Here is a 13,762-nt window from a genome sequence, read left to right as displayed (position 1 = left end):
GCATTGTTTTATTAATGATATTTAGCCATCCTGAGTACAAACAAGCCCAGGATTGATTCAGTGACTGGTGATTGAAATAGCTCTTGATAATTTGAGAAAATATCTCAAAACTTAAGATTTATGTTATTTTGAAGCCAATGGCCAGCAGGTACATCATTTAACATACATATAATGCAACTGTTCACATTTCTCCAAGTTAAGTTTGGTATTTTGAGCATAATATGCACTCCAGGAAAACCTCCTATGTGTCATTGGCCCCTGAACATGTTTAATGCAAAACCTCCTATGTAACCTGTTGGCAGTTTTGTTTTAAACATGTTCAGGGGCCACAAGCACATAAGGAGGTTTTTCCTGCCCAATGATGAAGTGTTCCTCTTAAACATTTTGTGCTCAAAGATTCAGCACTGGACTGGAAGTGTAACATTTTGCACAACAAATTCAATTGTCCGTTGGTGCATGAGCCAGGCTGCAGCAGTAATGCAACACACTTACAGCTGTGCAAAGGGTGCACATGTCATGCCATTGTTTATGAATTGTAGCGCTATTAACTAACATGTGCATGATTGTAACATCTTTTCTCTATTTTCAAGTATCAAGGAATGCACTAACTGGTGATTTGGGTATTCATAATATTATTACTAGCATGTTAACTATCACTAGCAGTATGGCTGCAAGATGGTGACGGTTTCTGACATGTACAGGTGTATGTAGCAAATGGTAGAGATATCCCAGAATGTAGTTTGAGATAAAAGGTAGATTCTAAATAGATAGTCCTACAGGTCCAGGATTCTGTTTTGTCAATGGAATTAGACCAGAGCCCTTAGAATCTAGTGTTATGTAGTCCCTTGGAGGGGAAAGTGGTCACCCTTGGTCCTCGGAGGATAAGATTTTACCATAGAGCTGTATATTTTACCCACCTATCTTTTGTCATATATGCCAAACCAACTTTGCTTGAAATGTGCGGGTAAAATAACTTTTGTATGGATAATTAGTGTCTTATTAGAAAGCATGACCCTTACCAAAGTTACAGGTCAAAATATTACTAAATTTATAGGATTGTAGATCAATACAAACACTCACTACTTTCGCTTTCGCTGTCTGTGCTGATGGCTTGATCAACAAGCAGTTTTGAGGGAAAAGCAGTGGACCAAGTCACTTGTGATCAAGCTGTCAGCCCAGTTGGCAAAAGCTAAAGTTGTGAGTTACTTTGTTCTTTGGTTTTGCTTAGCAAAAATGTTTGCATTATTATATTAGGTCTAAATGTATTTGATGATGTCATATTAAAGCTGTGTGGCCCAATTGACAGCGTCATCCATCATCTCCCTGCTTTACCACATTAAGATACAGATTTTGGTATTCAGTTGAAAAGCTTATATTTTTCTCTTATGACTTTTACCAGGGTTCACACACAATCAGTAATTGCCAAAAATGATATTGCAAACCCAGAAGTGAACCGGATGTCAGTGATCTAAGTTCATTATTTGTCATTTCAGCGTGATTTTTAAGTGTACGGCTTACCTATCAATTTCTTCAGAAATGATCGTTTATCGTCATAAAAAAGACCTGTATTAAACATTCCCTGTTTATAAAATGTCACGCCCCCAGGGACATTTAATATAGTAAATAGGGTACCTTTATCTTTGATTCTACCATTTGCTTCATGCCAGATTCATGTACAGTCCGCTTATCCAGACCTCTTTTATACGGATCTCTCTGTTATCCGGCTGTGATATCTGCACATGAAAACATTTTTTTGATCATTTAACACCTGAATTTCATGTTCTGAATGCTTAGAATAACATATCTACAAATGTATGTTGCATAAAGCACTCAAATGCCATCTTTCATGTTATTATCCCATGTTAGAACAATTTTTTGTTGATCCAATTTTATTACTTGGGACAGTCAATACAGAATTACATGTAATTCACTTATCCGGATTTTCACTTATCCGGACATGGCCGGATAAAAGAGGTTGGACTGTACATATATCATGTGGGATTTAATAATTAACAGCTGCATTCCGCACTAATCAATCACTCTTGCTTGAAAGAATGACAATGACATTTCTGTTTGTTTCAACACCATTTTCCTTTGTTTGCTATTTCTTTCTATTTTCTTTATCTCGCATTCATTTGCTTCCAGACCAATGTGGAGGGCTTGGAGGATTTTGTAAGTGTCACAATAATTGCGCCATTCCGTTTAAAATCCACACTACCGCTGTGGAAGATTTTGGAAATATTTTCCACAGGGGGAGTATATTTTTCAAATGTAATTAGTCAGGATTAATCATTATGAAACCCATACTCCCCATGTAGTTATGGCTTTACCTATATCTTCCACAACTGGAGTGAGTATTTCAAATGGAAGTTACCCAACTGTCTGTTCTATTTGAAACTCATACTCCCTCTGTGGAAGATATTTCCAAAATCTTCCACAGGGGTAGTTGTGGATTTTAAATGGAATAGCCTATCGAGGGATAAGAGATGGTGTGCATCATGCATGTCAATGCATCAAAATCTGAGACTATTATAATCAGAGCCAGAGATAAAAATATCAGTTCGCGTCTGACGTCACCTGCCTATCAAACTCAGAAATTATTTATTTGTGAGTTGTTGTTTTGATTGAATTTCTGAATGCGGCAGTAAAACAGCCTTCCTATGGTCAATATTGCACTTTCAAACATACAAACTGTCTCAAAAGTTAAGGTTTAGTAATTGGAAGCTTTCTTTCCTGAAAGTATTATGTCAATAATGAATAGAAAAGTTGCTTTTGCTTTGTAAAAGTACCATAATTTTTTGCCATTTTATGCGATTCCTTTTCTCTGATGAAGGCACCAGATGAATCAACATTCCTTTTACGCACTACTACATGTAGTACTAGCTAATCAAGAGTGGTAGCGAGTTTCTTAGACAGTGACATCAGATGCAAACTAGTCTTTTTCATTCAGTCTCGGATTATAGTCCATGTATTCTAGTCTCAGATCAAAATGCTGGCCCTAACACCTGTTTGTTCATCAGTGACATTTATTACTTTTGAAGTTGGGTATGCAGGTTTTTAGTGTGCAAGGGAACATCTGGAGCAGTGGTTAGGGCACTCACCTCAGATGCAAGTGGTTTAATCTCAGTTAGTGATGATTTGCTTTTGGTATTGACTTGAAAAAAGTCTCTGTTTAATTGGTAACATCTAAAGATTGAATATAGACTTCCAATCTCCTTATGGTCCATTTAGAATTGGGTGAACCATGAGAGCACTCCATCCTTTGGAGGGTATGTTGCACTGTCAATCTTATGAACAGAGAGTTTACCTGGAGCCTTAACTTGCATTGACATATACATGTATCATAATCAGTTGTGAGAAGAGGAGGTTATTGACCTTGGTGGTAACAATGGCATTCAGGTTGGAATTCCTTAAGGTGGTACTATACCCCTTGATAAATTTGTGACTATTTTAGCATTTTTCTTAAAAAATAATAAAACACTGGTAACAAAAGTTATGTATATTATAGGGGCAAGGAATCCAGTTACTAGAGGAAGGTTTTATTTCAAACTCTAATAGTGACCCGCAGGTCAAATTGCTAGAATTGTACATTAAATAGACCTAAACAGACACAATGCAATTTGCAGGCAGCAGTAAAATCAGCGCCAATATTGCAACATTGACACAAACAACTATACAAACATCCAATCCAACCCAACCCCATCCCCCAGTAGGCAATGCGGATAAAGTGCCTTGCCCAAGGACACAACACGTTGGCACGAGTGGGGCTCGAACTCGCAACCTATGGATTATGAGTCGGGCGCCTTATCCACTCGGCCACACATGCTCCCACATGGAATTTCAGTGACTCAAGACAAGTGGCACGTTATTTATGATAAGAATCAAGGTACCGCTAGAATGTACCTCGTTTCTTAACATATATAATGAACCACTTGTCTTGAATCACTGAAATTTCAGTGAAGTAATTGGATTCCTTGCTCATGTAATATATACATAACTTTTTTTACCAGCATGTAGTTATTTTTGAGAAAAATGCAAAATTAGTCACAAAATTTATCAGGGGGTGTAGTACCACCTTAATTTGCTATCAATTCAGGTTGAGGATGCTTCCCATTTAGCTTTGTAAGGTTTCCTAACTTCAAACAAAAATCTGCAGGAAGCTTAATTGTTAATTATATTCATTATGTATTCCCCCCAGGCTCCCACATCAAGCATAATGGACACCATCTTTATCTCATTACCTTCTGCACTATTTTACTTTTTTCTCACATTCACATACCGTACATTGGGCATGAATGTTGTTCATTTCATTTCACTGTATCATAACATACGATGCTCTATAGAAATTCTGTAATATATTTTTTTATAAAGTTTGTATAAATTTATTAAGGGTGAGACATTTGATAGTGTAAAGGTAGGCTAGATTTTTTTAATCAAAGTAGTAATAGGTAATCCCTCATGAAGATCAAGTTGAACTCTGTTATTCCTGCTATAAGTTGTAGACTCAGACTGTGCACTTTGTAGTTTGTTTGAGGAGTAACAATTTTTTTGTTGAGCTTAAAACTCACCCGTAGTTGTATGTGGGTAAGTATTTGTTTGGTTTATGCATAATGTGTGGGGTGTGTGTGTTGGGGGGGGGGGTGCATTTATAAACATCGGCAAATGAGGACACACACATGAGTTCACACAACTGTGGACACACAGGAACTGTGGATGTCTGCTGTTCCTGGATCTGTTCCTGGTTTCTAGATCTCAAACAACACAACAATTAATGCATTATAGCTATTGGTCGCAGTTTCTGATGTAGGGTCATCTGCACAATGTAGAGTAAACCACATCATAGGTAAGGCAAATGCATGTGTCCACAGTTTGGCAGTAGACTAGAAACTCAATAGGGTTGCCTCTGTTTACACATGGGGGTGTGTGGGTGTAGGGGTGCGCCGTGGCGCTTGTTTTCACCTACAAACGTGCACTTTGAGTCCACACTTATGTAGTGAAAAACCATAAACTGTGAAACGTGGACGTCCACGGTTGTAGGACAGCGGTAGAGGGTGCTATACAGCATAACTTTGCATATGGGGTAGGGTCCTCTATGGTAGGTGTAATACCAGGACCACGGTTAGCGGTGAAATATCACAGAAGTTCACGTTTGGATTATGATATGTCTGTGTGTATGGGTCCACGGTTTCACTGTTAACAACCACACACACAATAAGGGTCCACGGTTGTCGGTGAAGGCGTGTAAGTGTGACCAGGTAAAACCCTACAATCAGGGACTTTTTGGTGATTTTTTACGAAAATCCGGGGACTTCGCCCCAAATGGAGACGTCCCCAATTGTAATAATAGCCGTATGGGGTCCCTCTATGGCTGAAAAGGCCAAAAATGGCATTATCACAACTGGAGACTTCCTTCAAGTAGGGGTAGGTCCCCGATTGTACACACATTAAAAGCCCCAGATGTGTGGAATTTCACACAAAAAAGTCCCCATTTTTTTTTAATGTGTGTCCCCAGCTTGTCACTCAAGCGGGAGGGGGTGGGGGTGTGTGTGTGAAAATAAGAAAACAAGATTGTAATGATATAAACCTTATTTTGCTGTGATTTTCACCTTTTTTATTATAGTAGATCCATAGTTTTTAATTACATTGTGATTTATTTCGAAATAGGCCAAGTACAATGTGACCAGTTTTCTTGATGAATGCGGCTATGAGGTTGTATAAGGCTATTGCAGTTGAAATCCATGCACCGCTATGGAAGACATGAGCTTAGTCTTCCACACAGGGAGTGTGAATTTCAAATGAGGTTACTTGAATTGATGACTCCATTTGAAATCTACACCTCTTGTGTAGGAGATTAAGGTTGTGTCTTCCATGGGGGGTGTATGGATGTCAACTGAAATGGCCCATTATACTTTTATTCATTACACTCTGCTGTGCTGTGTGAAAAGTTACTATATATCAGAGCTGCCAACTGCATGTAATACTGATGCCAGTATTTTGAAGGAAATGGGCTGAAAGATTGATGTTGTCCTGGAGACGAAACTCACTTCACTAAGGGGAGAGGGTGTCAAAAGTTTCATTACATTTGCAAAATGCTGATTTTGAATGTTAACTACTGAATACTTGAAAGTGTTTACTAGTTGGTATCTCTGATATATACATGCATATTGATGCAATAGAATAGGCTTCTTGCTGCTGTTGATTATCATCATCAATACTTAGAGTATTATTCAACTGTACACACCTTTTTGAGTGGCTACGATATCGATGAATAGTTTTATGATTCCAATTAATATTACACCTGGATGAATGACAACCTTCACAAATGTAACAATACTTCTAGTGGTGAAATTCAAAGTAAACAGAATAAAATCTGAAAGCATTTGAAGTATGTGCGACAGAGCAAATCATATAATTTTCCGAAATTCTGTCTGTATTGAGGCCTATATGGCGGCAATACAGTGTTGTAGATAAGGGGTGGGGTGTTCCGGGGAGGGCTGCTGCCCTCTCGATTCTCTTGAGGTAAACTGCTCCATGCTTCCCTTCCCTTTTAATAGCTATATGCTCCATGTCCCCTTAATAACCATGCTCCCCTTCCCACTTAATATCCATACTCCATTGCTCCCCTTCCCCCTTTAATTAATAATAACACTCCCCTTCTCATCTTTAATATCCATGCTTCCCCTTCTCACTTATTATCTATGCTCCCCTTCTCCTCTTTAATATGCATGCTCCCCTTCCCCTTTAATATCCATGCTCCCTTCCCTTTTCATATCCATGCTCCCCTCCAACTTAATATCCATGTTCCCCTCCGCCCTTTAATATCGATGCTCCCCTTCCCCCTTTAATATATGCACTTGTTCCCCCTTAGTTTAATCTCTTTGATCATGCTTTACTTTATTTCAGTGTGTAAACAAACTGGACTGTTTGTGAAATCTACATATTTGCACTTTTGCAGTGAAAAATTGATTTAACACCTCTTCAGTTTGCATTTAAAATTCATTCTTCATTGATTTTCATGTATTATGTATAATTTCATTGAGTTAAAAGTTATAGGAATAATAGGATTGACCACAAGATGTCAAAAATATTAAAATATCCTCAGCTATCTTGATTAATTCAAATAATCCATGAAAATGAAGATTTAGGGTACAAATGCATCATTTTTGTATGTCCAGGTATGTTATCATCAAAAAGAAATAGAGATTTTCCTTTTTTAAACCACTGTGTACTTATTTCTAGGAGCAGTGAGCACTCACATTTGATAGTGTACCCATACATGTACATGCAGTTCCATATTTTCCACATTTTTCACAGCACCTGAGAACAAGTTTCACTCTTCCACAAGTTCTGTTAGTGTATTTATTAAGGGACGAAATCAGAACTGGACCGGCAAACGACGGCTGGTTCCGGGCAGGTTCGTCCGTTTGGAGCCGGTTTCTATTGTTCTAAACAATGGAATGCGGAGGCTGCGGTCGAGTTTTGAGTTTTCCCTAAACCAAAATTGAAAGTCGCCAGATAAGAAGTTGGAAGTGTTGTATTTCAGATTCATCTCAGAAATAATTTGAAATATTATAATTTTCTTTATAAAAAATGTTCTTTTTACCCGGTTTGTACTTTTTGGAATGGCCTTCTAGAGTTTATGTACAATAATAATAATTTGACCAAAGCACATTCAAAATGCAGCTTAAGAGTATCACAGTAGTGTGAAAATATTCCGAGTCAAATCCTTACAACTGTTATTCCAGTTGTCTGGTCCAAGATCATCCTCTTGTACCAGTTGAGTGTCTGCTAATTGTGATTATTGTACTTTTGATTATGAGAATTTGAAAGTAAGAATACATTTTAGAAGGCTACAATCAACGAAATTAATTGTTGGCACACCTTGACAATATGTTGGAACTCTTCATTGCCGCTCTGATATTTCAGTGAAATTAGTATACTATGTTTGATGAGAAGTACATACCTTCTCCTTCCCTCTTCCTCCCCCATTCCCTCTCAATCAATGTTGGGGAGACTGGAGAGCCCAATGGAAAAAGTGCTTTCATCAACATTGAACTGGGGGAGAGGGGTGGCGCACACCGACATCGCCTGGCTAATAATTACTTGGTACAGCAGAGATACTAAAATGAATACCCGGGATCGATACATGTGAATGTGCCAGTGTTCTTAATTAACCGGTTAATTATAAACGGCGGTTAATTAACCTGTTAATTAACATTAATTAACCGGTAAGATTGGTTAATTATATAAATATATAAATCCAAGCTCCGAATTCAATATGCCATCATACTGAAGAAGAACATTGTGCAAGTATTTAACATGAGCAGACGAAGTGTGCTTGTCCACCTTATGCTTTAAAACATACCATTTTAAATTTTAAAATTTTAAAATTATTTTCATATAAACTTGGTCAAAAAATGTGCTTGGATAGGTAGTTTTCAACAGATTTACCACATTCGCCTTGCTAATTGCGTTATCTATTCGGATGAAGGGAACACTTGAGGTTTTGACAAAAACCAATCACAGAATCCTATTTTCCACTAGATGTCACACAGCTGTACTGGAAATATTTGAGTGCTCGGGTGTATCGAGGTGGAAAACTGTATGTAGATGCATTTATAAGAGAATCATTTTTGTAGTCAAGCCATATGATAATCACATATTATAGATCCGACCGCAAATTTTAAGATTTTCACAAAATAACCATTTTTCAAGTACTAATTTTCCAAAAACTTGTTTTCACTATACTAATATCAAAGAATCCATAATGATCTGCAACACAATCCATGCTGAAAAAATATAGAAAATAGGCCGTCGCAAAAAATTGCAAGAAATTAAAGAAAAAAAGTAAAATTTAATTAAATATTGCAAATCCAAACTCTTTGGGAAGAAAATTCATGCAAAAATGTTACAAACTTAAAAAAAGCATCAGAATTATTCAAAATTCATAATTAACCTATTTTACCACCGGTTAAATAAGATGCGGTTATTTAACCGGTTAATTAACCGGTAAGATTGAGGTTAATTAACCGACTAAGAACACTGGAATGTGCTATGCACGATTTGATATTCAGACAATAAATCTTTGGATACCGGGGTAGAAAATGATGAATATCTCCCGTAATTGATTTGCTCTATAAAGAAGCCAGATTTTGTTCCTTGCACTTGAATATATACATGTTCAACGGATATGATAGTCGTTAGCTTGCGTCTTGAGAAAGAACCATTGCGTCTTGAACACAAAAACTGACAAAATATTCTGATTTTATATGTGCCGAACTATAGTGCAGCGTAGGCTAGCTGCACTCACTCGTGCAAGCAGTCTAAAAGCATATGACCATTGACCTCATCAATGGCGTATACATGCTCACTCACATACAGAGAGGTCAATTGCCAGGCTATTGTCAGTAGCCTTAGTCGGATCTCCCTCGGCTCATTATGCGTCTCAAAGGTCGGAACAAAATGGCCATGCCTGGCTGTGGATTCAACCTACCATGGCGATTTCTGCCATGAAGATATTGGGGCGATGACACTGTGTGGCGATTTACATTTAGTATGCCAGAGTGTGCCAACATTAATTTCCTTGATTGTAGATGCTGACATTGCTAAATGCTGTATTTATATAGCTCTCATAAATCATTGTTTTAAGCAAGAAAAAAAATCTTCCATACATTGCTACATACGAGACAAAATATCAAGGATAATAGATCATTCAAAAAATTACAGAAACTGTTAACCTATCATGCTTAAGGGCTGGGGTATGAGCGTTTGGACAGTATTTATTTTGGGACATTAGAGCACATCAGACATATCGAATTGCATTCTGAATACGAAGAATGTCCTTCTGATATCAAATAATTTTGATTTTTGAAATCCGCAATTTAATACACATTTTATGGCAAATCATTAAAATTGATATTTTGATATTTAACAGTACTAAAGTAAACTTTATAAATCTGATGATTTATACTTAAAAGTGTATGTAGGTGGGATAAAAAGCCGACGATCAATTGAAAATTTTGACCTTTCGTATTGAATATATGGATTTTTTTCCAAAAACACCAAAAAAAATTAGGTCTTTTTGGGAAAAAATTCATATCTTCAATATGAAAGGTCAAAATTTTCAATTGACCGTCGGCTTTTCCTCCAAGCTACATACACTTTAAGAATATATCATTAGATTTATAAAATTTACTTCGAGGACTGTTATATATCAAAATTTGAAAAATATCAAATTTTTATAATTTGTCATAAAATTTGTATTATATTGTGATTTTTAAAAATGAAAATTATTTGATATCAGAAAGACATGCTTCGTATTCAGAATGCAATTCGTTAGGTCTGAGGTGCTCTCATGTCCCACAAAAAATACTGTCGAAACGCAATAAACGCTCATTCTAGATCCCTTAAACTTATAACTATTAAATATGCACACTGACATGTTTGCTGTAAATTTGTTATTTTGTTAATTAGTTTGGTAGTGTTCATACTGACAAAGAGACTATATTTTTGACATAATCTGATCTGCTCAGATCAAAGCAAAATTGGGCATGATTCCTGGCTCAATCTTGTGTCTGTGTCTTGCATCTAAAATTAACAGGAGTGTTTGGATTTAAACTAGAATTCACCTTTATCTGATTTCTCTGAGTCAAGGTTGGCGTCTGCAGTAAATGAATGCATAACCACACATGATTGTGAATTTTGGGATTTTGCTGAAATTTTGGACACAGGACAGAGCCAGGAGGACTGCAGGCAGCCATGAAATAATTCTCACATTGTAAATGATCATTGAGTTTTACAAACCAGAAGAATTAGATTAATTAATTTATTTAAAGTTCTATGCTACAAATTGTTAACACTCAGCGGCGCACTTTCACAGGCAAAACCAACTTCTTCAGCGGATTTTGTTGCTAGTGATGTTGTTGAGATACATCTGATGATGTCACAAGTGCGGACTGTAACATCTTGTATGATGTCATCAACACCTTGTATCATATCATCATGACATCTGACAACAACATCGCTAGTGAAAGTTGGTGAAAGCGCTCTGATGAGTGTTAACAATACAATTTGTGGCATAGAGTTCTAAAAATAATTCTTTTAGTATTTGAGATGCGATCAAGCAAAATGAATCGGAACTCGGAAATATTGATTTTGAGATATAGCCATACAAAGGTAATATTTCCTTTTGTTTCCTGTTGTTTTGGAAACTCTTTAATTGCTCATATCTTTGGAACTGGTTGTTCAGTTTCAATGGGGTTTTCTGCAAAATGCAGTTTTGTAATTGCTTTTTACTACCATATAAGAAACTGAAATTTAATATTTCCCGAATTCCGACTGATTTTGCTTGATCGCATCACATTTTACCATTACATGCATGAATATTTACATTAATAGAGCAGAAGATTATTGTTTAATTTTGTGTTTATTTTTCAGAGTGATGAGGAGTCCATGCCATTAGCCCAGTCACTGCTGAATGCGTTGTGTGATCTTCTTTTCTGTCCAGATTTCACTGTGGTTTCAGCCAAAAAAGCTGGAGTGGTAAATAAATGCATGATTTTATCAAATTTAATACTTTGTATACTACAGGGTGAGTCAAAAAAAGTGCAATAGAGCAAAGAATCGATATTTATGCAAGAACCAAGTCAAACTTTCCCATTATTGAAAAAATTTATAAATGCCACACTCAGAAGTCACCTTTTGTGAAAATATGAAGTGAATCGTGATTACCGTTCAAATTTTATAAGTCCTTTTGCTGCGATACCCAATTTTGTTATTTGTCCATGAGATACCATGTATTTTGAATGAGAGCATACAATGCACGGTAAAGGCATTAGCTCTGAAACTGACATCAACTTAAAAAAGGTTGATTTTTGCGTTATTTTAATTTCTTTTTTCTGTTCAAACAAACTTTCTAACATATTTTAAGTCCTTCATACCTCACTCGACTTCAACTCCAGTATTTTAATCCCAATATGTCCAACTTACTGGATATTATGTAATTCACTCCACTTCAATTTGCGCGCATTTTATTAAAAAAAAAACCCGCCTACAAATCTGTATGTTTTGTTTAAGAATAAACATCTTTAAAGTAAAGGTAAAATGAAAATAACAACAAATAATGTTTCTTTTTCTTAAAAAAGACCAAAAGGCAATAAAATTTTGGGTACTCCATTTAATTCCAATGCCAATGAGGTTAAGAAAATGGCAGTTGTTCCAAATCTCCCTTACACAGAGTGGGCTGACATTCAAATTTTAGATGTCTCATGGACAAACATTAAAATTGGGTATCGCTATAAATTGTGTCATAAAAACAAAACGGTAAATGCTAATTCCTTTATTTCTTCACACAAGGTTGCTGATGAATATATCATATATAAAATGTTTTTAAACCTAAAAGGTTCAACTCGGTTCTTTGATAAAAATGGATTCTTTTCTCTATTGCACTTTTTTTGACTCACCCTGTGGTATGGCATTCTTTGAAGACCTTGGTCTGATGTTAAAGGGGCATTCAGGAATTTTCTGTGAACAGATTTTGCGCAAGTGATGTTGAAATTAAACAAGCAATAGACCAATATGAATGCTTATACTTCATATGGTTTAGGCTGGACAAAAATATTTACTTGTCTCCAGTCACCCAATCAAGTTCCTCTGAAACCTCCTGACCCAAAATATCTTCAAGAGCTAGAGCAAAAAATATTTCTAGGATTCTGACTTCACCGACCGACAGACCTTTTTCAGACCTCCGAGCCAAAACATTTTAGATGGACGGAAAATAATGCTATCACATTTATAATTGTTATCCCAAAATATTTTAGTGATATAGCAAAATTATTTCTAGGATTATAACTTCAATTTTTCCTCTAACGTACATGTGACCAGAATTCAAAATAGTTTTTGTAAAACAAAATACTTTGCCAACTGACCCTTCCTTCTTGCTGGGATGCATATTACAGGAAACACATTTGAGCCGTAGAACAAAGCAAACCAACAAAAAACAAGTAACTCGGAATGACAATTGAAATTATTCTTGAAGCCTAGAATCTATAGGCCTAATTTGTTCAGAGAGAAAAGGTTTGAAAGTAATGTTTCTACCTGATTTTTGCCCTCAACAAAAGTGTGATAACAAGTTGGACAACTGATATTCACCGTTTTGTGACATCTTTTTCTTTTTAAAGTCATTGCGTATCATTGCATTAATCATGACACTGCTGTATATAGTAGTCTGTTGAGACCGCATATGGTCGTAAAATATTGAGATAATTAAATTATTCAGATTATATATACTCCATATGCTAGTAATGACCAGAGTATAGCACAACGGTTTAGTTTATGAGTTTACTTTTATGATTGGTCCTGTAATTAACCTTGCATGTTAGTATGCTGTAAAATATTTAATCTCTTTCACATTCAGGAAAAATACAACATATAATGGAAGCCATATGTGATGCGATCAAGCAAAATGAGTCTGATGTCGATCAAAAATTTCAATTTCATTGCATGAGCTATTTGCAGAGCTTTATTTTGCTGAAAACCATATCATAATTAGACTTGCGGTTCCAGATACATGCCGATTTTTGTGTTGCTCAGAACAATAAAATACAAAGGAAGTTGAATTATTATTGGCTATATCTCAAAATCAATATTCCAACCAAATTCTACAATTTATATAATTTCAGCTCCAACCATTTTTTCATCAATAAAATGTGGAAAGGGTGCAAGGAAGAGTTTGAAATTCCAAACAAAATTGTCTAATATTATT

At 36.0% G+C, this 13,762-nt stretch overlaps 1 protein-coding gene across 3 annotated transcripts in view; it reads left to right on the top strand.

Annotated features, from left to right (window-relative positions):
- LOC140164806 (protein HID1-like) overlaps window positions 1–13,762 on the top strand; it is a 49,964-nt gene that overhangs the window by 6,873 nt on the left and 29,329 nt on the right. For 2 of the 3 annotated variants that reach the window (XM_072188176.1, XM_072188175.1), the window contains exons 4-5: window positions 2,146–2,172; window positions 11,437–11,541. In XM_072188176.1, the coding sequence (XP_072044277.1) occupies window positions 2,146–2,172; window positions 11,437–11,541 (132 nt within the window). The remainder of the gene's footprint in view (window positions 1–2,145; window positions 2,173–11,436; window positions 11,542–13,762) is intronic. The other variant, XM_072188177.1, reaches the window with a different exon arrangement.

This window comes from Amphiura filiformis, chromosome 11 (genome assembly GCF_039555335.1).
Source record: "Amphiura filiformis chromosome 11, Afil_fr2py, whole genome shotgun sequence".
NCBI classification, from domain to species: domain Eukaryota; kingdom Metazoa; phylum Echinodermata; class Ophiuroidea; order Amphilepidida; family Amphiuridae; genus Amphiura; species Amphiura filiformis.
The sequence above is the reverse complement of the archived record's forward strand: the minus strand, read 5'-3'. Positions and strand labels throughout refer to the sequence as shown.